Genomic DNA, 27,014 nt, shown 5'->3' with positions numbered 1-27,014 from the left:
CAACTACTGGAGTGTTTTCCCATGACTCCCATTGACTTCAATTTTGCTGGGCTTCTTGGTGTCACACTCTTCAAATGCTGTCCTGATGTCAAGGGCAGTCAGTCTTGCCTCACCTCTCGAATTCACCCTTTTTGTCCATGTTTGTGCTAAGACTGTATTGAGGTCTGAAGCTGAGTGGCCCTGGCAGAATCCAAACTGAGCATTGATGAACATATAGTCACTGAGTAAGTGCCATTTAATAGCATTGTTGACAATGCCTTTCATTACATTTCTGCTCAGTGAGACTTATGGGATGGTAATTGACCAATTTCATTTGTCCTCTTTTTGTGGATAAGACATACCCTCACCCTCATTGTCAGGTAAATGCCAATGCTGTAGCTATACTTGAACAATGTGACAAGTTGTAGAGTGCAAGTGTTAGTATTACAGCCAGATTTTATGAGGATCCATAAGCTTTGCTATCGTACAAATTGAATGAAATTGTCTGAAAAATAGCTTCTCTGATGGTGGCCACCCCTGAAGGAAGCCAAGATGGGTTTATTTGCTTGGCTCTTCTGGCTGCAGGATGGTCAGAAACATTTCAGTCTGTTGTGTACTGGCTCCACCACTGTTGAAGGATGGGGAGTTTTTTTGAAGATTTCTTCTGCGGTTCATTGTTTAACTTCCCATTTATGACTGGACATAATCGGATTGCAGAACTTCGATCTGATCCGTCAGCTGAGGGATCACTTTGCTCCATCTGTAGCATGTTGCTGTTGCATTTCAGCATGCAGTTATTCCTGTGTTGCAGCTTTACCAGGTTGCCACTTCATTTTTAGGTGCCTGATGCTGCTCCTGGCCTGCTCCCTACGCTTCTCACTGAACCAGGGTTAGTCTTCTGGTTTCTATTGCACTCCTTCAGCTGTGCAGAACCGAAGCTCTGGAATTCCCTCCCTAAACACTCTAGATACAGTCTTTTCTCAACATTCTATTCTTTTTTAATTGATGTTATCCAATCCCAACCATTTTTGATCATTCCATTCTGTATTAATTATTTTCCTTGTTCTTAATTTCCTCTATTCCTATCAATGGGAACAATGAAAACCTTGCCTTCAACTCTGTGTTCTCTTGCAATTCTCAATGAGCAACTGTCACTACACCCTTGAAGTGTATCTTTACTCTTTCATTAGGTAACATCATCTGCATTGGGGTCTGACCTCAGGCGGAGCTCTTGCACCTTTCTTGTTAAAACTATTTGATTCTTCACACTATAAAATATATAAATATATTTATAGAGACGTATAAGATAATGAAGGAGATGGATAGGGTAGAGGTAGAGAGATTCTTCCCGCTTAGAAAGAATAGCAGGACTAGAGGACACAGCCTCAATATGACTGGGGGGGGGGGGTGCAGTTTAGATCGGAGTTGAGGAGGAACTTCTTCACTCAAAAGGTGGTGAATCTCTGGAATTCTCTGCCCATTGAAGTGGTGGAGGCTACCTTGCTAAATATATTTAAGTCACGGGTAGATAGGTTTCTGATAGACAGGGGAATTAAGGGTTATGGGGAGAAAGCGGGAATGTGGAACTGATCCACTTCTGATCAGCCATGATCTTATTGAATGACGGGGCAGGCTGGAAGGGCTAGATGGCCTACTCCTGCTCCTATTTCTTATGTTCTTATGTTAACAAGAATTTGCATTTATATAGGACTTTAAATGTAGACAGATGTTTGATAAAGTAAGAAAGGAGTGGTGCCAAGTTTCTAAGTTAAATTACTAAAAGTTTGGTCAAGGAGATGGCTTTCTAAGGTGGCATAAGAGGGCGAGGGATTCAGGGAAACCTGAAGGCATCATCATTAAGAGTGAAGCAGAACAAATGGGATTCACAGGAGGTCAGAGATAGAAGATTAGAACAAAGAGTGGGGTGAGACCAAGGAGGAATTTCTGATTGCAGGATTCGGTGAGGAGATTATTGTGCAAATTAGCGAGGATGAAGATGAAGTGTAATGAAGTTTTGGACAAGTTGAGTTTGTGGAAGGTGGAAGCTGATGAGGAGGGATTGGGTTTAGTGGTGAGAAAAATGGTGGTAATTTCAGGATTGTGGTAGACTATTCATCAGCTAAAGATATAAATTTGAAGTCAGTACTTCTGTTATTGGTCCGGTATCAGCTGACCATCTTTAATAGTGAACCCAGCAATGGGAGATGTTAATAGGTAATACCAAATGCAGTGTTATTGCTATAGGATTTCAAGCATACTACTTGGAAAGTACAAGCAGTTTTTTCCATTGTTTCTAGTGGTGTCAGGTGGGCATGTGGGTTGTGCAGGATGCTAACTTTAGTCATTTTGAGATTGATCTGAGATGGGGCAAAATCTTTTTGCCTTTCTTCAATTATAGTATTACTGTTGGGATTTAGGTGAGCATTATGACAGGAGGAGTGAATTTTCACCCCATATCTGGCAACCAAAAATTGGAAGCATTTCTCAGAGTTTGAACTGCGGACTCCTAAACACGGTGCGTCAGACATGAGTTGTTCAAAAACTGGTTGGGGCTTTTTGAGCACTTTTTTGGAATTCCTACCTTGGACCTCCTATCTGCTTGGTGATTTCCCACTCCACTGTATTCTGGGCTATGCTTGTATGTCTGTATTACACGTGGACTTTCTTTAATTTATCACACACTAGGGCAAGTAGTTTTCCGAACTTCCTTTGAAAGTTCCAATATGTTTTGCTAAATGCTTTGCTTTCCTCCCTCCTTTATAATCCCCATTATATTGAAATTGGAACTTCTGGCAGACTTCTCTAGCTTATTCTTCTTCTCGTTCTCAAAGTTGTGAGATTCCTTATGACCTTTGTGCAATTTAAGCTTTTGATTTTCAAGCTAGGTATTACCTTATCACTGCATCCTTGCCTTGTTTTCACTTTTGCTAGTGTCCAAGAATGGGTCATGGTGTTTCAACTTGATATTAAATAATATTAATTAGAAATGGATTTCTTGGAGTTCTTGTGTAAATATTAATATATTGGAATGACGTGTGCATTAATTAGGAGAAGCAGCATCACATTCTTATCATTGGGTGGAGTTCTTGCTTTGGCTTCATTCTACACTTTATTCTTTAATCCACTACATAGTAACAGTCCTGTATTTATACAGGAACAGTATTATGCAATTTGTGCTTTTCTACCTAATTATAATGTCTTTGACCAGTTTGAGGAATTTTGTTGCAAATGCATAGAAGCAAATAACAAAATCCTCTGAAATCGATGAAAAATTGCTTTTACCAAATGAGTTTGAGCTAGATTAGTAGTGAAGATAGACTTCAGTTATTGACCTTGGCAGCTAAATGTCTGTAATCTGTCTTCATTACCACTGTTTGCATAGTGTCATTGGATTCTTAGAAAATTTCTAGTTGGGTTTTAGAAGTACTCGCTGTATAGTCTGCATTCTATAAAATACAATTGAAATCTAGTGTAGCACTTCTGAAAAGGGATTGATTTGGTTTAATATGTGATATAATTTATAGGTTTAAAAACTGGAACTGGACTGGTCTATTACTCAATTGAATAAGGTTTGTACAAATTACTGTCTTGGTGAAATATCCAAATTATATTTTGATAGTATTGTATTCATAAATATAACAGAAATTACTTTGTTTTCCATTACTTCCCCCTTTGCATTTTTTTTGTTTATTTCTTACCACTCCAGTTTCTGAGCCATGTGCGTTTTCCTTGCTGGAAAGCAGCAACCAACCTGTTTCATAGTCAGTCCTATCTTTCAGCTTCAAAGTGGGATGAGAGTTGCAATGTTGTGGTGATTTTTTTTAAGAAATGAAGTAGGGTTGATGCTGAAGGTAAAATGTCAAAAGTAATCAAAATTTTGATAAAACTTAGTTGTGAATCTTCTTTCTTCTGTTAACTTTGTATTTGTGTGTCTCATCTTCCCTTTTTCTTTTCTTCCTTCTATCTTCCTCCTGCCTTGCCATTAAGGGCCAACATTAACTTAATAGAACATGAAAGCAAAATACTGCAGCTGCTAGAAATTTGAATTAAAAATAGAAAATATAAAATACTCAGCAGATCTGACAGTGAAGATAGAAACAGAGTTAATGTTTTAGGTTGATGAGCTCTCAAAAGATATTAAGGTTTCAGTGAATGGAACGCAAAGACTTTGGGGTGCATTTTTAAGGTTCCACTCTGTCACATAACATAGAACATTACAGCGCAGTACAGGCCCTTCGGCCCTCAATGTTGCGCTGACCAGTGGAACCAATCTAATGACCCTCTAACCTAAACTATTCCAATATTATACATATGCCTATCCAATGACCATTTGAATGCCCTTAAAGTTGGCGAGTCTACAACTGCTGCAGGCAGGGCGTTCCATGCCCTTACTACCCTCTGAGTAAAGAACCTACCTCTGACATCCATCCTATATTTATCACCCCTCAATTTAAAGCTATGTCCCCTTGTGTTAGCCATCACCATCTGAGGAAAAAGGCTCTCACTGTCGATCCTATCTAATCCTCTGATCATCTTGTATGCCTCAGTTAGGTTACTTCTTAACCACCTTCTCTCTAACGAAAACAACCTCAAGTCCCTCAGCCTTTCCTCATAAGACCTTCCCACCATAAGAAATAGGAGCAGGAGTAGGCCATCTAGCCCTTCGAGCCTGCACCGCCATTCGATAAGATCATGGCTGATCTGTCGTGGCTCAGTTCCACATTCCCACCCTCTCCCCATAACTCTTAATCCCCTCGCTTATCAAAAACCCATCAACCCGTGTCTTAAAAATATTTAGTGAGGCAGCCTCCACCACTTCAACGGGCAGAGAATTCCAGAGATTCACCGCCCTTTGAGTGAAGAAGTTCCTCCTCAACTCCATTCTAAACTGCCCCCCCTTTATCTTGAGGCTGTGCCCCCTAGTCCTACTGTCCTTCCTGAGCGGGAAGAGTCTCTCCACCTCTATCCTATCCATCCCATTCATCATCTTATACGTCTCAATGAGATCTCCCCTCATTCTTCTAAACTCTAACAAGTACAAGCCTAGTTTATTCAGCCTCTCCTCATAGCTCAACCCCCTCAACTCCGGTATCAGCCTAGTAAACCTCCTCTGCACTCCCTCCAAGGCCAAAATATCCTTGCGTAAGTGCGGCGCCCAAAACTGCACACAGTACTCCAGCTGCAGCCTCACCAATGCCCTATACAGCCGCAGCAAGACCTCCCTACTTTTATATTCAATCCCCCTCGCTATGAAGGCCAGCATCCCATTAGCCTTCCTGACCACCTGCTGCACCTGCAGGCTGGGTTTTTGCGACTCATGCACAAGGACCCTGAGGTCCCTCTACACCGTCGCCTGCTGCAGTTTTTCGCCACGTAAGTAATAGTCCTTCCTACCATTATTCCTACCAAAGTGGACCACCTCGCACTTGCCAACATTAAATTCCATTTGCCAGTTCCTGGCCCATTCGCCCAGCCTATCTAGATCCTTCTGCAGACTCTCCACACCCTCCGCGCAATTTGCCGTTCCACCAATCTTGGTGTCATCAGCAAATTTTGACACCATACACTCGGTTCCCTCCTCCAGGTCATCTATATAAATGGTAAATAGCTGAGGCCCCAGCACCGACCCCTGGGGCACTCCACTAGTCACCAACCGCCAATCCGAATAGCACCCATTGACCCCCACTCTCTGCCTCCCATTTGACAACCAATCCTCTATCCACGCTAACACCCTACCCCCAACTCCATGCCCCCTGACCTTCTGCAATAACCTCTTGTGAGGTACCTTGTGAAACGCCTTCTGAAAATCAAGAAAGACCACATCCACCGGCTCTCCCCTATCCACCGCCCTAGACACATCCTCATAGAACTCCAATAAATTTGCCAGACACGACTTCCCCTTAGCGAAACCGTGCTGCGTCAGCTCTATCAAGCAATTCCCCTCAAGATGCCTCGCTATTTCCTCCTTGATGACGGATTCTAACATTTTACCTACAACAGACGTTAAACTAACCGGCCTATAATTCCCTGCCTTTTGCCTGGCACCCTTCTTAAACAACGGCGTAACATTAGCCGTTTTCCAATCTTACGGCACTTCCCCGGAATCCAGCGACGTTTGGAAAATAACCACCAAGGCATCCACTATCACCTCTGCCATTTCTTTCAGAACCCTCGGATGCATTCCATCCGGTCCTGGTGACTTGTCCACAATCAGTCCCTCCAGTCTGTCGAGCACCGCCTGTCTAGTAACAATAATGTCATTGAGACCCTCCAGTCCTACCACCTTTCCATCGCTAACACCCGGCGAATTATTCACATCCGCCTCAGCCATTTCCCCATCCCCTACCACTAAGTCCCCCCTCTCATCCTCTAAGGGTCCAACGTTCACCCTAGCCAGCCTCTTCCTTTTTATATATTTATAAAAACTCTTGCTATCCTTTTTTATATTAAGCGCTAGCCCAGCTTCATAGTTTCTCCTACCCTTCTTTATCAACTTCTTTGTCAATCTTTGTTGACATTTAAACCTCTCCCAATCCTCTTCTCGCCCACTACTCTTAGCTACTCTAAATGCCTCCACTTTTAATTTAACACTTCACCTCCTTCGTTATTCACGGCTTATTACCTCTCCTCCTACGGTCCTTTTTAACCATCGGAATAAATTTCTGCTGAGCATCAAGAAAGATCTCCTTAAAGATCCTCCACTGCTCCTCAGCAGACCTACCTTCCAACGCGCTCCCCCAACCAACATTAGCCAATTCTTCTCTCATCCTACCGTACTCCCCTCTGTTCAAACAAAGGACGCGTGTCCGGGAACCCACTTTCTCCTCCTCCATCTGCACCAGAAACTCCACCATACAATGATCACTCTCCCCAAGAGGATCCTTCACCGCAAGGTCCCTAATTCTACCCGCCTCATTACATAACACCAGATCCAAGATAGCTCGCTCCCTCGTCGGCTCCAACACACACTGTTCAAGGAAACTATCCCGGCAGCATTCCAAGAACTCCTCCTCGAGCCCACCGTGTCCAACATGGGTTGACCAATCAATATGTAGATTGAAATCCCCCATAATTATCGCCGTTCCATTCCTGCACGCCGCACTTATTTGCGTGTTAACAGCCTGCCCCACCTCCAGATCATTATTCGGGTGCCTATAGATGACACCCACCAGCGTCTTCCTCCCTTTGCTGTTCCTAATCTCCACCCACAACGATTCCACTTTCTGCTCTTTGGTTCCTATATCATCCCTTGCTACCACCCTGATACAATCCTTAATCAGCAGAGCTACGCCCCCCCCTTTTTCCTCCCGCCTATCCTTCCTAAACACTTGATACCCCTGGACATTCAGCTCCCAGTCCCTGTCACCTTGCAGCCACGTCTCTGTAATGGCCACCAGATCATATCCATTTGTGCTGATCTGCGCCACCAGCTCATCCACTTTATTCCGAATGCTTCGTGCATTCAGATAAAGTGCCTTCACCTGGACCCTATTTGCCAGAACGCCACCAACCATACTCACGCCCCCTACTCCCTTTATTATTGGGACATCCTCGGCCTCTTCCCTCACCTGTACCCTCTCCTTAACTTTAGACCCCGTTGTGTCACCTACCCTCACACCCCCCCCCCCCCCCCCCCAATTAGTTTAAAGCCCTGTCTACAGTCCTATTTACACGATTCGCCAGGACTCTGGTCCCAGCACGGTTCAGACCAACCCCGTCCCACCTACCCCAATACTGATGCCAATGCCCCATAAATTCAAATCCATTCCTCCCACACCAATCCCTGAGCCACCCATTCACTTCCTTAATCTTATCAACCTTACGCCCATCTGCACTCGGTTCAGGCAGTAGCCCAGAGATAACCACCTTGTCGGTTCTACTTTTTAATTCCGTTCCCAGCTTTTCATACTCCCCAGATCCTCAGTTTGCATTTTGCCTACGTTGTTGGCACCCACATGTACCACAATGACCGGATTCTCACCCTCCCAATCCAGGTTCCTCTGCAGCCGAGATGCGACATCCCGGACCCGAGCACCAGGCAGACAACACACCCTTCTGTGCACTTTGTCATTGTGACAAAGGACAGTGTCAATACCCTTAACCCCACTATCCCCAATTACTACTACGTTCCTTGTCACCTTCTCTTTGCCTGTGTCCTGCATCTGCATCACTGTACTGTGTGCAGTTTGCTCACCAACCTCACCTCCCTCGTTCTCGTCCAGACTGGAAGCAAGAACCTCAAACCTGTTATGCAGATTGAGAGGCTGAGGCCTCCGCTCCCCACCCTCCTCCCTCCGCTCCCCACCCTCCTCCCTCCGCTCCCCACCCTCCTCCCTCCGCTCCCCACCCTCCTCCCTCCGCTCCCCACCCTCCTCCCTCCGCTCCCCACCCTCCTCCCTCCGCTCCCCACCCTCCTCCCTCCGCTCCCCACCCTCCTCCCTCCGCTCCGCAGCCCCCTCTTGTTCCTGACCCTTAGAGTTAGCCAGTCTAGGGGGGGGTGGATGTCACTTGCACCCCATTGACAATGGCACCCTCTCTCCCCCTGATGAGCCTCAGTGTCTGTACCAAGCAACATCCCGGTAAACCACCTCTGCACCCTTTTCAATGCTTCCACATCTTTCTTATAATGCAGCGACCAGAACTGTATGCAATACTCCAAGTGCGGCCACACCAGAATTTTGTACAGCTGCAACGTGATCTCACGGCTCCGAAATTCAATCCCTCTACCAACAAAAGCTAACACACCGTACGCCTTCTTAACAAACTTATCAGCCTGGGTGCCAACTTTCAGGGATCTGTCCACATGTACACTGAGATCTCTCTGCTCATCCATAATACCAAGAGTCCTTCCATTAGCCCAATACTGTTACTCCTTCCAGAGTGAATTACCTCACACTTTTCTGCATTAAATTCCATTTGCCACCTCTCAGCCCAGCACTGCAGCTTATCTATGTCCCTATAAAGCAATGTGAAGCCAGCAGTATAACTCTCATGCTTAAAGTGACATTAAGCTAGCAAATTCGCTTTTGGTTTTTCTGCCAAAAAACTCTTTGGTCAGTGGAAAACTCCCTGCTGCTGCTCATTGCATCCTACAGCAGAATACATTTTTTCTTCAACCTTGTGTCCCATTGTTCTCATACCATATGTTAGTGTTCCAATGTAATGTAGAACACTGTCACTCTCAAAAGTGATATTAAATAAGATGTTGATTGTGTTGAGTGCAAGTTTGTTTCAAATTTTGTATTCAATTTAGAGTTTAGATCCTACTTAATATTCATTCTCCTTTCTTCTTGTGCTTTACCTAATTTTGACAATAGATTTTAATGGATTGCTATTTGCTCGAATGGTTGAAAAATGAAGCATTAGTAATTCAGATTTTGACAAGCTATTTAGCACTGTGTAGTTGAATTCTTTTTTTTCATTTGTTGCTTGGGTGGGGTGGGGAGACATAGTTTTCTGCTCACTATAACCTGAACCCTTCATGGTGTCAGTCAATCACTTTTACGTCAATCTACTGATTCACATAAGTAACTTGGGCCTAGTTTCAGTACAAATGATCACTGCCTGAATATTGTGAAGAATTGCTCAACTTCTGCAAGTTCTTGTTGAGTGTATGAGAGATAGACATATCTGCTGCCATTAGTGATTGTTACACATCTCGTCAATTTTCTGCTGTCTTAACATGTCTTAAGACATTGATTCCTTGCTGGGGTACAATTCCATGGGCATCAATTACCCTCTCCTACTCAAACCAATTCACATGTGAACTTGAATGTGCTCATCTATCTGGCAGCTGAGCCTGATATTGCTTTCATCCAATGTCTTTCTACACTCACTTTCAAATCGAAGGGCCACTGAGTAGCAATTAAGAGAGAGAGAAAGCGCTATGATAATCTTTTTCCTTCTTGCCCCTTTCCTAATCCACAACCCTGAGACCAATTCTAGCACTTCCCCAGCTATAACTTCCTTACTTGAAGTTTGCTAACTCAAACCATTAAACCTGAGTGAGATTTTTCTATGGTCTGTTTTAAATTTATTTAACACTAATATTATATCCTCTTGTTCCATAAGCTGACTGACAAAGTAATATTCTGACTCCACATTATTCCATTTAGCACTTTGCGCATGTGAGGTTTTCCCTTAAATGTAGCACTCTCCAATGTAGAGTTTTGGTTTCTTGATGTGTGAAAAAGTATCAAAACCTTGTATAACTAATCTGTGATGTTCTGAGATTTATTGACATAACAATTCTTCTAAGAATCCAATTTGATTTTCTTCAGCTACAACACATCTTTTGTGAACCTTTGACTGATTTTACTGCTCCAAAAACAATTCCTGCTCCTATTTTTAGTGGGCACCCATGCATGAAGTAGACATGCTTTGAGTTGCCTGATCTTGAGCCTATAGCACAGCTATTCTTTACTATAAATTATATCAGTTATTTATGGATTAATTCATTTGCCTGTCAACTTGCAATCTCCCTACTATCAACCCTTGTGCCCATTGGCATTTCATCTGCAAGTGTGATACTGGTACACTTTGTAGTATTAAGTCAGCTAAACAGTTATCCAAATTATAGGGGTTTGGATGCCAGAAATAAATCAACTTGGGTTTAGTAATAATAAATTTAAAAAATTACATCTTTATATGCTTACACTAAAGATATCAGTTTGGATCTTCAGACTTGTTAGGGAGACAAAAAACTTTTTTGAGCTTAGTTTTTAGCTGAATTTGTTTGCATTTGAAGAAGGACACCAGGGAGTGAACATTTCTGAACTGTGCCAGAAGAAGCTGGCCAGGAACAAGGGAGCTGCAAAGAAGCAGACTCCCCAAAGAACCCAGTAAAGTCCAGATAACCAGGGAATTGGGACAGGAAAAATGTCTGAAGAAGATTGAAGTCAAGAGAACAGAGACCAAGGTATTGTTCAGAGGAGAATTCAAAGGAAGAAGTAACCAGAGCTAAAGTGGGAAAGCAAACTTTAGAGGTAAATCAAGAGTTTGATTCCATTTTAATACAGCCTGGGAATCGAAAGTTAAAGCAATTATGAACAGTTTGTATAGCAGTTAATTCAAATATATCCTAAAGGGGATTTGAAAATTCTGGATACTGGATCAGTTGTTAAAAATAAATAGAAGCTTTGTATAAAAGAATAATTTGGAAAACCTGAATTAGATTTTAGAGTGCAAATTGCTGACAGAGAACAGGGTTGCAGTAGAAGATTTTAAACCGTGTCTTCTGGGAGTGGAGTTTGGAAACTCTTGTGTGTCTATTATCTGGGGGGATTCTGGGGAGAAATCCACAGTCACTAACTTGGGTTCAGAGTGGAGTGTGTATTTTGACATAGTCGGTCTGTTTGTTTAAAGGGACATTGTGTTACTGAAGCCATTGTGGTGTTAAATATATATTTTGTAATCCGTGTCAATCTTAACATCAGTGTATATTTGCTAAACTAAAGAAGGAGTTAAGGAATATTGTAGCATTATCCAATTTTTCATGTTTCATAAATGTTGTTTTTCTTGTTAAAACTAATTAGTGGTCCTGTCCCTTCATGTTGTTTTTAAAGTAAAAGTTATGGTTTTTGGAGCCAGGATTCCATCCTAGAATCACGTCATCCAGTTATAACATCAGCTGGGATTGTAACTGAACCAATCCAGGCTAGTTTTGAGCACAGAACACTAAAGAATGTTTGACAGTGAGTATATTAATGCACAATGCCAGGAAGAATACACTGAACCTTACAATTCTGAAATTGTCATATAATCTTTATTATTTGCTACTACACTACTAGATGGCAATTGTTGCACCATATAAAACACTGAATTGTAATTGAAACTTGTCTTGTGTTTCATTGTTTCATGTCTTATCGGTTAAAAATGAAACAGCTTTATTGTTACAAATATCACCTCTTGCCTGAAAAATAACATCTAAATGTTTTGTTTCCAATCTGGCTGTGATTCTATGTACAACCCTTAGATGTTTCATAATTTGAGCAGATACCTCCTCTTACTTTGCCTTGATATGTGACACCCTAATGACCTAATCTAAACCATGCGATAGCCTCTATAACGCAGAATCTCTCTCAACCTTTCTGCATCTGATTGTGCGTAGGTCAGACTTTTGTCTGTTTAAGAAGTTAATTGTTCCTGAAACACGTCACTAGTCTGTCACCAGGAGCTTATAGCTTGAGGGCACTACACTACATCAAGCAGAAGCCACAGTGACACCATTTCTCACACATGTACTCTCATTTAATGTAGCATGGTCTAATTTGTGCATTTTTGGACGTGCAAGGACGCTGGAACGCCCAACATGTGCAGTTTTTAAGCATGACTTGTATGGTTATTTCATACAAGAATATCTTATTTCTTTTCCCTCCCTATTCCTTAATCCACAATGTACTATATTGGCCTGAGTGATCTAATTTAGGATCGACTGGTAATTAACACTGAGATTTTCAACTCAGATGAGTACTGATTGAATCAGCAGGAGAGCATCAACTCTATACCTAATCATATATTCGTCCAGTTGCTTTTCAAGAAGGTTGATATAGTAATCATTTCATTTGAGTGACTTCCTCCTCAAATGTTTGGGGCACAGGAGCTAAGAATCCTGATCTAAAATATTGTTTGAAATTTAATACTTAAAATCTCTGAGCAATTTTGTGTTCTCCATTCAGACCTTCAATGTTGAGTTTTAGCAGACTATTTGACTTTCAGAAGATTACAATTACATATAATCCTGAGCGTACCTGGATATCCATACATACGTTTTCCAGCATCAATCTTTTGGCACATTCAAAAGGAAGAGCTCTTCACGAGAACAATATAGTGCTTGTTTCAGCATTATATAGCGTATTGGTTCGCTAATGCTGTTTAGGGAAGGAAATCTGCCGCCCTTACCTGGTCTGGCCTACATGTGACTCCAGAGCCACAGCAATGTGATTGACTTTCAAATGCCAGTAAGTGCTTTCCCAGTCAGTGATGCTCACATCCTGTGAGCAAATTCTGAAAAAAAATACAGCAGCTTGCATGCTTCTAACAAACTTTGACACTCAACTGTATAAAGAGATATTAAGGACAGAGGACCAGTATTGCCAGACCAGGAAACAATGCACCGAAAATGTAGGTGATGGGTGCGTAAGTCTTGAGTTAGGGTATGAGCAGTAGGGATTTAGTCACCAGAAAATTTCCCAGGAACCTTTTGTGGGCGGTGAATTGAACCATCAGAATGACTGATGGTGGAAATTGGGATAAGATGGCCAAAGCTCAAAAGTATCTTTACAGGAAGATGGTATCAGAATAACAGTGCCAATACAAGATCAATCTAGATTCCTGGCTTGAGTTTATCTTCCCATGAGAGAGCCGAATACAAGAAATAAATTTGAAATAAAAATCAAAATTCTGCAAAGGCAACCAGTCCAAATCACCAAATGAAGATCACATTACCAACACATAACACAAGGATTTTGGGTGAACCCAAGTTTTTGTGGTGCAAGGTCATCTAGGAGAATATTGAAATGGATGAGGATTTCAGAATTTGTTTATTTAGTGAATACAAATTTCCAAAGCCAAGCAGTTTTTTCTGGTCCTGCTGTATTGAGTGCATATAAGCTTCCATTTAGTCTGTGGTTTAGAAACTCTTCTATGATGTAGTACATAGTTTGCTGTCTCCCACATGCACATAGGGTCTGGCGCTAATGCTCCATCTACAGAGATTGGCCAAGCAGGGGCCGTAGATTCCAAAACCTGTTGAGTGACCACTCTCTTCTCAGAGAAGATTGAAATTAGGCAGCTGTTGGATGGGGTTTGAGACCAGGTACTTGTTTGTCGTGTTCAATGATTCCCATTCATTTGGCCAGATGGAATTTGCATTGAAGTTCTGTTTGGGAGGGTTTTTCCAGATCAGCCATCTGAATGGGAGTCGTTCCTTCGATGGGCTGAACAGAGCAGCATGAAGTGGCATTACTAACGTTTTCTATCATCTGTGAGTTGTTGCAAGTTGGTAGATATGTGGCGGAATGATGTTTGCCAGGACAGGGTGCCTGAGAGTGCTGAGGTTCAAGGGCGGTAGTATCTCTTAATCTAATTTTCCAGATTACTTTAACCTGCTCTGTCTTACCCTCATAATTGCCCTTAAGTTGGAAAACTAGTCCTTAAATGCATTCCTTTTTTCTCTCCCTTGAACTGAATGCATAATTTAATGATGTTATTATCACTGCATACTAGGGCGTTACGACTACTGCATCCTAGGGTATTTTTTCTATAAGGTCATGCTGTCTTGTTGTATATTATCAAATCTAGAATACTCTGCTCTCTGGTTAGCTCTAGAATATGCTGCTCTAAGAAATTGTCCTGAAAACACTATGAACTCATCTTGCAGATCAGCTTTGTCAATTTGATTCAACCAAATCTATATATAGATTAAAATCACCCATGGTTATTGCCACATCTTTCTCACAAGTCCCCATTATTTCTTTCTGTATACCCTATTCTAGAGTGTAGTTACTATTAGGGAGCTTTTAAATTCTCCCCACACATGACTGCCTCCCTTTACTACTTTTTATCTCTACCTCAATTGATTCTGCATCTTGACTTGATCTTTAGAAACACGGTCATCCTTAATTAACAGAGCACTACCCCTCCATACTTTCCTTGCTTCCTGTTCTTCTGAAATGTCATGTAACCTTGAATATTCAGGTCCCAGCCTTTGTCCTCGTGCATTCATGTCTCTGTAATGGCTATCAAATCATACATAAAGTAAATCTTTGTTTTAAATTGTGACTGCATTCTTGGAAATTGTAACTTTGTGAATCATGAGTTTCCATAGGGTCTGTCAGGCATTTCTTGCCTGGGCAAACAACAATGCAGAAGTTGAAAAGCTGTACCATACATGTGGAGCCCTCTGCATTCCTAGCTGAAATAACTGGCAAAATAAAATAAATCACTACATTTAAAATAAATCCTGTATAAATTCAAATTAGATAACACTCACCAGCCTCAAGACATTTTAAAACATTCAATTTCACTGCTCGACTGATGGCTTTTCTTGCGTTCTTTGCAGCAGCAGGCACACAGCTAGCACTTACTGGGCATTTCTGGCTCATGTTTAAAAGTAATTTAAAAGTCTCACCTCCAACAGGCACTCCTGAAACTCCAAAATTTAAATCAAATTTAAATCCAACTTTTTGCTTAAAAAAAAAACAACCTTGGTTCTGGAAGTCATTGGGTTTTATGTTAAAAGAAATCAATGTTGCCTTGAATACAGTACAAACAACCTCCTTAATTCTCTGGTGAACAAGATACTTAAATTATATTCAACTGAGCCTTTGGTTTTACAAATTTCAACTCCTTCATCTTTTTGTGTCTTTTGAATAAAACTGAATCTACGGTTCTGTCTTTGCTAGTAATGATTGTCAAACTTCTTCATTTTATTCTGTCTGTAAAATGAATAAGGAAATACACATTAAATGTGTTTCTTTTAGAACTTTCTGTGGGAAAATTATTGATAATTTTGTTTGGATAGTTGGGCTGTATTGCTTATAAAATTATTTAATTTACATACTGAAAATGTAAGATTTTTCCATACTCTCAATGAGTTTGGAAAGTTGTTCGGTTCCGAAGAAAAGCTTTTGAGCCTTTTATGTTCTGTAGCCCTGAAGAATACAATGCAGTGCTATAACTCAGAAAATTTATCCTTCTTAATTAAACAGAATTGTTTAATGTCTTTTGGTGGGAGCAGTTGTACTAGAAGCAAAGAATAAGTGTAGATGGGGCAATCTCAAGTTAGCAGGCTGTGACAGGTGGAGTGCTGCAAGGATCAGTGCTGGGGCCTCATCTAATTAAAAACTATGGTATATTAGTGACTTTGACAAAGAGATGGAATAATGTATTTTAAATTTGATGATGATACAAAGCAAGGTGGAAATCTAAGTTGTGAAGATGATACAGAGGCTGCAGAGAGATTTGGGAAAGGTTAGATTTGTGGGCAACAAGATAATAGAGCATAGTGTAGGGAAGTAGTAAGTAGCAAGAATTAAAATAAATAAACTTTAGTAGTAAGACTTTTTAAATGTTGATGTTCAGGGAGACTTTGTACAAGGAATTTAAAACTAGCATGTATAGCAAGCAATTAGGAAGGCAAATTACATGTTGGCCTATTTTTATTCATTCGTGAGACATGGGCGTCGCTGGCTGACCAGCATTTAGAACATAACATAAGAACACAAGAACATAAGAAATAGGAGCAGGAGTAGGCCATCTAGCCCCTCGAGCCTGCCCCGCAATTCAATAAGATCATGGCTGATCTGTCGTGGCTCAGTTCCACATTCCCGCCCTCTCCCCATAACCCTTAATCCCCTTGCCTATCAAAAACCTATCAACCCGCGTCTTAAAAATATTGAGCGAGGCAGCCTCCACCACTTCAATGGGCAGAGAATTCCAGAGATTCACCACCCTGTGAGTGAAGAAGTTCCTCCTCAACTCTGTTCTAAACCGCCCCCCCTTTGCCAGTGCAATAATACCGAAGCCGTGCTACACTGGTACAGGGCTTTGGTGAGACCTTACCTGGAATACTGTAGAGCTTTGGTCTCATTTAAGGAAGGATACACAGTACTTGCATTGGAGGCAGTGCAGTGAAGGTTCACTGGATTGGTCTTTTGTGTGAGAGAATTGTCTGGGTAAATTGGGCCTATATTCTCGAGTTTGGAAGCATGAGAGATCATCTCCTTGAAACATACAAGATGCTGAAGGAATTTGACATGATAGACACTGAGGGGTTGTTTTTCCTCAGCTGGTGAATCTAGAACATGGCACAGTCTTAGGATAAGGGATTGATCATTTAGGACAGGGATGAGGGGAATCTTTGTGTATCTTTGGAATTCTGTATCCCAGAGGGTTGTCGATGCTCAATTGTTAACTATTTTTAAGGTTAGAATGGACAGATTGTTGATCACGCAGGGAATTAAAGGATATGGAAAGTGGATGGGAGTGTTGAGTTGAAGCCCCAAATCAAATTGAATTGTAGAGTAGGCTCAATGGACCATCTGATCCACTGCTGCTCCTAATTGTGTCCTTGTGACCATGTCTTTGAATTACAGTCAGATCTGTAACGGGTCTTCAGTGATTCACATTCTGCTGTTGCTGCACATAGTCTGCAAAATTACATCTTTTTCCAACTTGATCCAGTTTAGGAAGCACATTGGATAGACTTTAGTGTGAAAGTCAGAAAGGAAGAGTATTATTTTTAATAGTGATATATTGAGAAGTGTGGATGTACAAAGAGATCTGGGTGCACACTTTGTACATCCACACCTGGAGTATTGTGTGCACTTTGGGTCTCCCTACCCAAGAAAGGACATACTTGCCACAAAGGGAATGCAGGGGGAGTTCACTAGACTGATATTGGAGTTGGCAGGATTGTCCTATGAGGAGAGATTGGTTTGACTGAATTTGGAAGGGTGAAAGGAAATCTGACTGAAATATATAAAATTCTAACAGGGCTGCACAGACTAGATGCAGGGAGGATGTTTTCCCTAGTTGGGGAATCAGGAGATACAGTTTCAGGATACTGGGTAGACCATTTAGAACTGAGATAAGAAATATATGTTTCCTTAAAAGGGTAGTGAACCTGTGAAATTCTCTTCCACAGAAGGCTGTGGAGACCAAGTCATTGAATGTATTCAAGAAAGAAACTTCTGGATTTTAGATGGGATCTTATGTCCATGCTTGCCCCAAGACTGGAAAATCCTGCCCGAGGTCAATGGATTTTTGCATGGTCTGCTGCCCCGCCTGCTATGATTCCTGTGGTGGGTGGGACAGGAAAATTATGCCCTTTGATTCTGGCATTGGATGACTGTGTGGAGTTTGCATGTTCTCCCATGCCTGCGTGGGTTCCCTCCCAGTGCTCCAGTTCTCTCTCTCTCTCTTTCTCTCTCTCTCTCCCCGCCCCCCCCTCCCCTCTCCTCTGGTTCTATGATTAATGGCATCAAGGCCTATGTGGAGAAATCAGGAAGTGGCATTGAGATGGAGGATCAATCATGATTGTATTAAATGGCGGATCAGAGTCAAAAGGACTATCCTGCTCTAGTTTTTATAAAGTTTTTAAAAATTTATTTATTAGTGTCATAAGTAGGCTTACTGAATGAAATTACTGTGAAAATTCCCTAGTTGCCACACGCTGGCACCTGTTCAGATACACTGAGGGAGAATTTAGTATGACCAATGCACTTAAGCAGCATGTCTTTCAGACTGTGGGAGGAAATCAGATCACCCAGAGGAAACCCACACAGACTTGGGGAGAATGTGCAGACTCTACATATGCAATGACCCAAGCCAGGAATCGAACCTAGGTCCCTAGCGCTATGAGGCAGCAGTGCTAACCATTATGTTAACCAAAATATTATATTTCTGTAAGCTCTGTGGACGGTTATGAAGAGCAGCCTCTTGAGAACGGTTTTTTGAGGCAAGTTGGGTAACAGCCTCAACCTTGCATGGGGTTAGGGGGAGTGCTGATTCAAAAGGGAAGATGAAAGCCTAATTCGGCATATACTTATGAATTGACAACCTCAGGACATCCCAACGCACTTTGCAATGAATTAATTACTTTCTAAAGTGTCTCCAACAATGCAGCACTCTAAGTATTGCGCTGAAGTGTCAGCAAGGATTGTGAGATGAGTCCTGGAATGGACTTGAACCCCCAACTATCTGACTGGAGAGAGTATGACTATTGAACCATGGTTTTAGCCCTTCTAATCCTTTTCAACTTCAAACAGCACTTTCTATATTATGTATTGTAGTCCTAACCTTATCATATTTGTTCCTTTTAATCTTAAGTTTCATCGTAATATTTTATCTAAGGATTCCATTTGATGCATCCCATTTTGGTGTGTTGGAATATATTTACACATCAGTTGTAGACCATAAGATCCCTTCCTCAGAGTTACAAGGTTCAGGTTTAATCGCTCCAGGAATTGAGTGAAAAATAGTAAAGTCTGGCACTCCAGTGTAATACTAAGGGAATGCTATACTCTGAGATGCAGTCTTTTAGATAAGATGCTAAACTGAGGCCCCATCTGCTTTCTTAGATAGATGTAAAAGATCTGGCAACAGCTATTTTGAGGAAAAACAGGGAAATTATCCATGGTGTTGCCCAACCCATCCCAGGTTGATCCAACTTGCCTCAAAAAAACCCCTCCCAAGAGACTGCTCTTCATTACCATCCACAGAATTTGTAGAAATGTCATATTATGGCTAACATAATGGTTAACACTGCTGCCTCACAGTGCCAAGGACCTTGATTTGATTCGTGACTTGGGTCACTGTCTATGTGGAGTCTGTACATTCTCCTCGTGTCTGTGTGGGTTTCCTCTGGGTGCTCCAGTTTCCTTCCACTGAACGACGTGCTGCTTGGGTGCAAAATGTGCTGCTTGATCATGCTAAATGTTCCCTCAGTGTTTATCCCTTAATCAACTTCACAAAAACAAATTCCTTGGTCAGCATCACATTGTAGTTTGTGGGAGCTTATGTGCAAATTGGCTGTTGTTTCCAGCATTAAAGGAGTGACTGTATTGAAGCAGCGACTGCACCACAAAGGTGCTTAATTGGCTGTAAAGCGCTTTGAGATATCCTGTGTTCATGAAAGGCATTCTGTAAATGCAAATCTTTATTGAATAACAACAAAATCTAATTGCATTCATTTGTTCATTTATACTTAGTAGTTAACACATTTATTATTTTCTGGCTCTTTATTGGAAGTAATGTGCTAAATTTCCAGTATATTTTAGTCTCCAAACTGCAAAGCATTAGCCAGTTCTACTCATGTCATGAGCTTGTGTGCTCCACATCCTGCTGCCTTGGCAAAGCAGCTGGCATAATTAAGAACTCCACGTGCTCCGGTCATTCTCTTTTCCACCTTCTGCCTTCGAGAAAAAGATACGAAAATTTGAAATCACGTACCAACCGACTCAAGAACAGCTTCTTCCCTCAATGGACTTGCCTTGCATTAAGTTGATCTTTCTCTACACCCTAGCTATGACTTTAACACTACATTCTCTGTTTTCTTCTCTATGAATGGTATGTTTTGTCTGTATAGTGCGCAAGAAACAATACTTTTCACTATGTTAATACATGTGACAATAATAAATCAAATCTCTTCTATTTTTTGTAGATATTTACTATCGTATTTTGCCAATGATAATTCAACATATAAAGATGTATGCAATACGGCAGCAATTTTACATTATAAATGGACAGGAATTATTTCTTCTGACTTGAATCTTTGGCTACTGTTAATTTAACTACACTGTGGAACAATGAAGTGTTTCAGCAATGTCACTAACACCATTACTTCCTATGTATTAGTACCACATCCCTGAGAACAACAGAAATATGTTTTGAGCAATAAAAAAGAGTGCTCGAGTCTCAAAAGTAGCATTGTACGACAACACAATGTGCTTAAAGCTTTAAACATGGAACAACAGAATTCAATCCTTTGTGTTTTCCTGAAGCTTTGAGTTTCTGATCTAAAGCCATTGTTCCAGTTCTAATGCCATGCCATTTGGTGGGGCACTCTTTTTAATGGTTAGACTGTATTTGTTACTTCAATTCATCCTGAAAGGAACAGAATCATATTGTCTTAGCCAAAATTAATGTGCACAGTTTTTGAAATAACTTTCTTATGCATGATAAAGAGCATGAAGATGAACCTGCTGGTTTCCGCTCTCTTGTCTCTGAGCTCCTGTAGACCTCTGTCTTTCACAGGCTGAACCTCCTGCAGTGAGCACACAGTTCGATCAATAACTCAATAACTTTTTTCATGCAGTAATTATCTCTGAGATATTACTTGGACAGTGCATTTCTTTATTACCCCAAAGATAAAAGCTTTTTATGTGGACTGCAGATTCTTTTGTTTTTTTTAAAGTAAGGATAAGTTTACTTGCATCAGTAAAATGAATATAAACTAAAAATATTTGGGTCAGTTCATAATATATTTATTGAACTGCTTGAAACATTTTAATTTTGGATTTCATATATGAAGAAGCAGTTAAAACTCTCTGGTGATTCAAATTATTGCTGGCAATTCCAAATGTGTTGGAAAAGGATTGAATAAATTGTCAGCATTTTAATGTTCAAGTACAATATTGTTCAATTCAATTAAAAACCTAGAGAACAGGTGCTATTTAGAATGTTTTTTTTTAAAATGTGATCTTTTATCGTTTCCAGCTTCATTTTTACTTCAGTGTTGTTTTCTTTATTTATAGATGGAGGTTCTGCAAGAATCGCGGATGATGATTCCAGATTGTCAGCGTCGATTGGCAACTGCCCACAGTGACCTTGCACAACTATTGGTGAGTCTGTGTTATTTTCAGTTTGGCAAGTCCTAAGTGCCCTTTTTATATCTAGCATATGTATTGGATTGAGGAATAGATATAAAATCTCAATTTTAATAAAATTAAAATTGTAAATGCATACAATCTACATCTGATCTCTGAAATCATATTTAGCAAGTATGTTGTTTGTTTTTTGAACAAACTGGTATCTTTATAAAATTCAACCTTTTTTGTTTGCTCATGGAATTTGGACATCACTGGCAAGCCTGGCATTAATTGTGAATCTCTAACATGAGAGTGACAGTGAAAGACCCTCTTGCAGTTCATTTGGTGTACCATTACACCATTAACACGGGACTTCCCGTATTTTGACCACGTGACATTGAGGGAATGACAATCTGTTTTCAAGTCATGATTATGTGTGACTTAAAGGGCACTCCGGAGGTAGTGCTGTTCCCCATATCTGCTATCCTTGTCCTCCTGGATGGTAGAAGTTGTAGGTTTGGGAGAGGCTGCCAAACAAACCATAACAAATGATTTTAATTTGAAGAGGAATGTTTGAAATGGAATGAATGTTATTTACCACTTAGTCTAATCCTGAATGTTGTCCAGGTAAATTTTTTAATATATTTATTAATCACAAGTAAGGCTTACATTAACACTGCAGTGAAGTTACTGTGAAATTCCCCTAGTTGCCACATTATGGCATCTGTTTGGGTCAGTGCACCTAACCAGCACGTCTTTCAGACTGTGGAGGAAACCAAAGCACCCAAAGAAAACCCATGGAGACCCAGAGAGAACGTGCAAACTCCACACAGACAGTGACCCAAGCCGGGACTCGAACTGGATCCCTGGAACTGAGAGGCAACAGTGTTAACCACTGTGCCACCGCATTCAGGCACAGACTGCTTTATTATCTGAGGATTTTGAATAAGCTGAACATTGCAATCATCAGCAAAAATCCTCTTCTAGCCTAACCATCTTCAGCTACTTCAATAATGACCCTCCTTCCAAAATGTCAGTCGATTGAAAATAGACTGATTAGGCAGTAATTGACCTGCTTGGATTTGATCTTTTTGTAAATGAGCTATACCTTAGCAATTGTCCACTTTATTGATACCAGTGTACTGAAGCAGCTTGATTAGGGGCTGCTATCACATGGAGTGAAATGAATTCGCTGTGGTGGTGGGGTTTTGGGAGGAAGTTGGGATGGATAATCCACTTGGCATTTCTGGCTAAAGATGATTCAATCTTGACTTTGCTGGGCTCCACTATTTTTGAGGGTGAGGATATCCCAAAAGTTACTTGTTTAATTGTCCACTGCCATTCACAACTTTTTGTGGTGGGACTACAGAACTTTAGTCTTGATCTGTTGGTTGTAAGGTCGCTTAGCTGTATGTATAGCATACTGTTTCTGCATTTATGTTGTCCTATGTTGTAGCTTCACCAGGTTGGCACCTTATTTTTAGGTATGCCTGATGCTGCTTCTGGAGTGCTCTTTTGCACCTTTTATTGCACCAGTGTTGATCCCCTGGCTTGATGGTAATGATCGTGTAAGAGATATGCTGGGTCATGAGGTTGTGTACTGTGGTTGAATGTAGTTCTGGTGCTGCATTTGGCCCACAGCAACTTGTGGATCCCACATTGTGAGCTGCTGGATCTGTTCTGAATCTGTCCCATTTAGCATTGTGCTAGAGCCACGCAACATGGTGGAGAGTGTCACCATTGTGAAGACAGAACCTTTTCTGCACAAGAACCAGCCAGCCAGTGGTCATTCCTATCAGTACTGTCATGGATACATACGTCTATAAGAGGAGGTTACTGAATGTGTTTATTTTTCTATGATATGGACTTGATGTATATTTTCTTTGTGCACACTTAGTAATGACTCATATCAGAAAACAATTTTAAACCCAATAAATGGGAATGTTTGGTTTACTAGACTAAATGAGAAATGCATAACATTCAAATGTGACTTAATTTGTGGTTGTGGGGCTTCATTTGAATTATCTAGTTATCTTTAACATTTAATGAATTTACCACACGTTCCAGAATGAAGTTGCAATAAGATGAATTTTATTATTCAAATTGTTTAGGGAACATGCACTTTAAACAAAAATTAACTGGTTGATTTTTTTTTCATGGGAAGCATGAGTCATTGCAATGTATATTCATTTGGAAAATTGCACTTAAATTTACTTTATAAAATAAGTACAAATTCAGATATTTTGTGAAGTATAATTTTAATGGAAGTGTAAATGGTATGGGAGTTTAGTCTAATGGAGTATGCTTGCTTGGATAAGGTCTCTGAATCTATAATAAATACAAGATTAGGGAAAATAGATGGTACCAGCTGTTTCTAAATATCCTCGTTCCCTAGTATAATTTGGTTACCACAAACATATATTTAAGAAAAATTGGACTAAAACTATTCTGCTGCATTTGCTCATTGTCATTTGTGTGTAAAGTTAGTTGCAGTGTGTTTTTTAACCCTTGATATGTCTTGAAAATTAGTTTGTGTATAATTGACTTTTTTAAAATTAGATATCAAATATTGATCTGTAGATGTTTAACGCAATAGGAATACCAGGTAAACATCTCCAGTTCAGATATATTGTTTTTTGAAAATTTGAAAATCAAATCCTAAAAATGGGTAAATCAGATAAATGACATATTTTGACTTTAATCTCTTTCACTAAAAATCTAAACCGGTATTTTTATTTGTGCTCAATGAAAAGCCTAAATGACTTTGCCCAGCCTCACTAAGGATTTTGGGACCAAAGTGTAGCACCTTGCTGTCATTCTAGTTGATACTGGCTACCTTGGCAATGATCAAGACTACATAAGACAGCTATGTCAGCATCTTACATTGGTGTGAAGTGATTTTTTTTGTGTGGCACTGATGCAAGGTGAACATTATGATTACACTGAAGTAATATTGATATTTTTTCTAGTGGTCAGACCTTCAGCTTTTCATTAATTACAGTATGATTGGAACTGGTGCAAAAGCTCCATTTTTAAGCTATGAAGTTTTGAAATATGCTTTGCACTCAAGTTGATAATTGTACCAAAATCTCAAATATCTGAGTCATTTCTAATTTTAATATTCAAGTCCGCCATCTTTGCCTAATTGGTGCTTTTAACAGATAGTATAATTTCAGAATGCGTTTTCGTTGAAGAAGGTAGCTAACTAAAAGACTCAACATCTTACTAGCATTAATATAAAAGTTTATTTTTATGTTTGTTGCTAATATGACTTTTTTAAACCATATTTCTATTCAACAAAACCTTAATCTAAGAACATGTAGATGGTTTTGTTGAACAATCCAGATATAATTCAACTTACCTTTGAAAGATTTGTGGACTGTGAATGTTGGAAATGGATATGAGATTTCTTGGTGAAATTTAACTTTTAAAATACTGATTCTGTGAGAACAAAGTATCTAATAGTGTCTGCCATTAATTAGACTTGCCTTTATTTACTCAAACACAAGTTGCTGACAATGCAAGCTGATAATGCTGCAGTGAGGGAAATGGGGCATCTAGGATCTGAATGAACAGGGCAAAAGAGAGCATATTTCTTTAACTAATGGCTGAAGTGATTAGTGTTTATCCTATTGAGAAAAGGATAGTTAAGCTTGTAATTGCTAGATTACAATATTTGTGGTGGATTTGGTTTGTATATATTGTGCAAATAATGCAACTTTTGGTGGGCCGTGGACAGCAGCTATTGGCGTATAATCATACATCTGGCCTTTGCCTAAAGTTGTTTTGCCATTACGCACAAATACTAATAACACGTTAGCCTTGCAAGTGTTTTGATAGAAAAGCCTTGGCCTATTAAGTTGTATCTATAGTTAATTAATATTTCTAATTTTTTTCTTCTCTGCTTTTCCCATTACCTTGAAGTTAAATTTAGAAGTTTAACCCCTAGTCTTTTATCAACTTTAGACTTCATAGTGTGTCTTTGACTAATGTACACATGCTGAAAGAAACTTTGATATCGCAGGAATAAAGCAAGGGTGGCACATTGCTACCTCACAACACCAGAGACCCAGGTTCAATTCCGGCCATGGGTGAGTGTCTGTGTGGAGTTTGTCCTTCTCCCCATGCCTGTGTGAGTTTTCTCCAGGTGCTCCAGTTTCCTTCGATGGTCCAAAAATGTGCAGGTTAAGTTGACTAGCCATGCTAACTTTCCCTTAGCATCCAAGGATGTCTAAATTGGGAATTGTGAGGTAACCAAGTGGGATGATTGGGGTAAGGCCCAGGTAAAATGCTCTGTCAAAGAGTCAGTGCAGACTCAAAAGGTTGAATGGCCTCTTGCACCATAGATATTCTATGATACTCACCTGGCAGCAATAGCTTTTTTCATTAATAACCTAGTGCTGCTTAAGAAATATATAAAGAGAGTATTTTAAATTTTGCCAGCATTGTCTTTTCCTTTCCCTTTTTTGTCCTCACCAGTTTATTGTCTGAAGAAACATGTTTCAGTCTCGCTGTAGGTGTTGCCAGATAATAATGAAGAGTTGAGCCTTGGTTAATTGGTGAATCATGGCCAATTGAAACAATCCTCACTGAAATTAACTAGCTCATCCACAGCCTTGAGAAAAGCCCATGGTTTCATTCTTGGCCTGTGTTCGATCAGCTACATACTGAGTAGACTGGTTTGGCTGCCTTTATTCTATTTCTAACTTTTCTATTTTTTCTCACTATACAAATATTTTATATTTGATTTCCTCTGCCTACAAGGCCACCAAGTACATTTCAGAGCTGGGACCTATATTCTAAAATGTGGCATGTAGATGACTGAATGATAGTTCCACAAGTCTGTTCCTCAGCCAGATGAGGATGATGAGTATGATGTATTTTTGTTGGAATTTCAGCCATCACAAATAATCTTGTCATTGGCCACAGTAGTTCCACAACCAGAATATACAGAAGCAGTGGCCTCCATCCAAATAGAAGTTACTTCTTTCAAACCTCTTGCAGAACTTGTATGATGATCACCATTGCAAACTTTCTGTGCTCTCTAATTACATCAAATAAATGTCAACCATTTTTATACTCTGAAAGCCACAACTACAATCTATTCTGTCACCTTCATCCAAATACTGATTGCTACTCAAAGGTTACTAAAATTGTAGGTATTTCTTATAATGTGGAACCTCAAAGCAGTTGCAATGCAAAGTACAGAGCTGGATTTAAGCACGAGTTGCCAAAGGAGATGGTATTTTACATGATTTGTATAATACTGTATTGCAAGTGTAAATGTTTTATAGTAGTTATATTAATCTGAGTAGTTGGAGTACTTAATAAAGGATTAGCAAATAAAACTGATATATATGCAAAATTGAAAACATTCTATTTCGTATTCTCCCTACTCTAGGAAAGTGAGAAGGAATTGGAAGACACTGAGGAGTACAAGGAAGCCCAGGCCACAATAGGATCAATCAAACTAGAAGCCTAGAACGTATTTCTTAATTATAATGTTTTGTTATAAATACTTGCACTGTATCCATTCCATTTCCTACATCCCAATTTCAGTTTTAGGCATTATGACCCTGCTATTATTATGCTTGGGATCTATGTATGAACCCTGTGTAATCTGAGTTCTCTTACATTGCACAACAGATTGTGTACCCAAATGAATTTTGTGCCACATCATGATGAAATAATGAAACATTAAATAAATGTACCTGCTGACAAGAA

General features: G+C 40.2%; 1 protein-coding gene across 1 annotated transcript in view; it reads left to right on the top strand.

Annotated features, from left to right (window-relative positions):
* tbca (tubulin cofactor a) overlaps positions 1–27,014 on the top strand; it is a 57,240-nt gene extending 30,226 nt beyond the window's left edge. The window contains exons 3-4 of the mRNA XM_080189333.1: positions 21,237–21,323; positions 26,692–27,014. Coding sequence (XP_080045459.1) covers positions 21,237–21,323; positions 26,692–26,772 — 168 coding nt within the window. The 3' untranslated portion in view covers positions 26,773–27,014. The remainder of the gene's footprint in view (positions 1–21,236; positions 21,324–26,691) is intronic.

Source organism: Carcharhinus amblyrhynchos, chromosome 5 (genome assembly GCF_965287045.1).
Source record: "Carcharhinus amblyrhynchos chromosome 5, sCarAmb.v2.hapA, whole genome shotgun sequence".
Taxonomy (NCBI): domain Eukaryota; kingdom Metazoa; phylum Chordata; class Chondrichthyes; order Carcharhiniformes; family Carcharhinidae; genus Carcharhinus; species Carcharhinus amblyrhynchos.
This window is presented reverse-complemented; position numbering and strand designations above follow the sequence as displayed.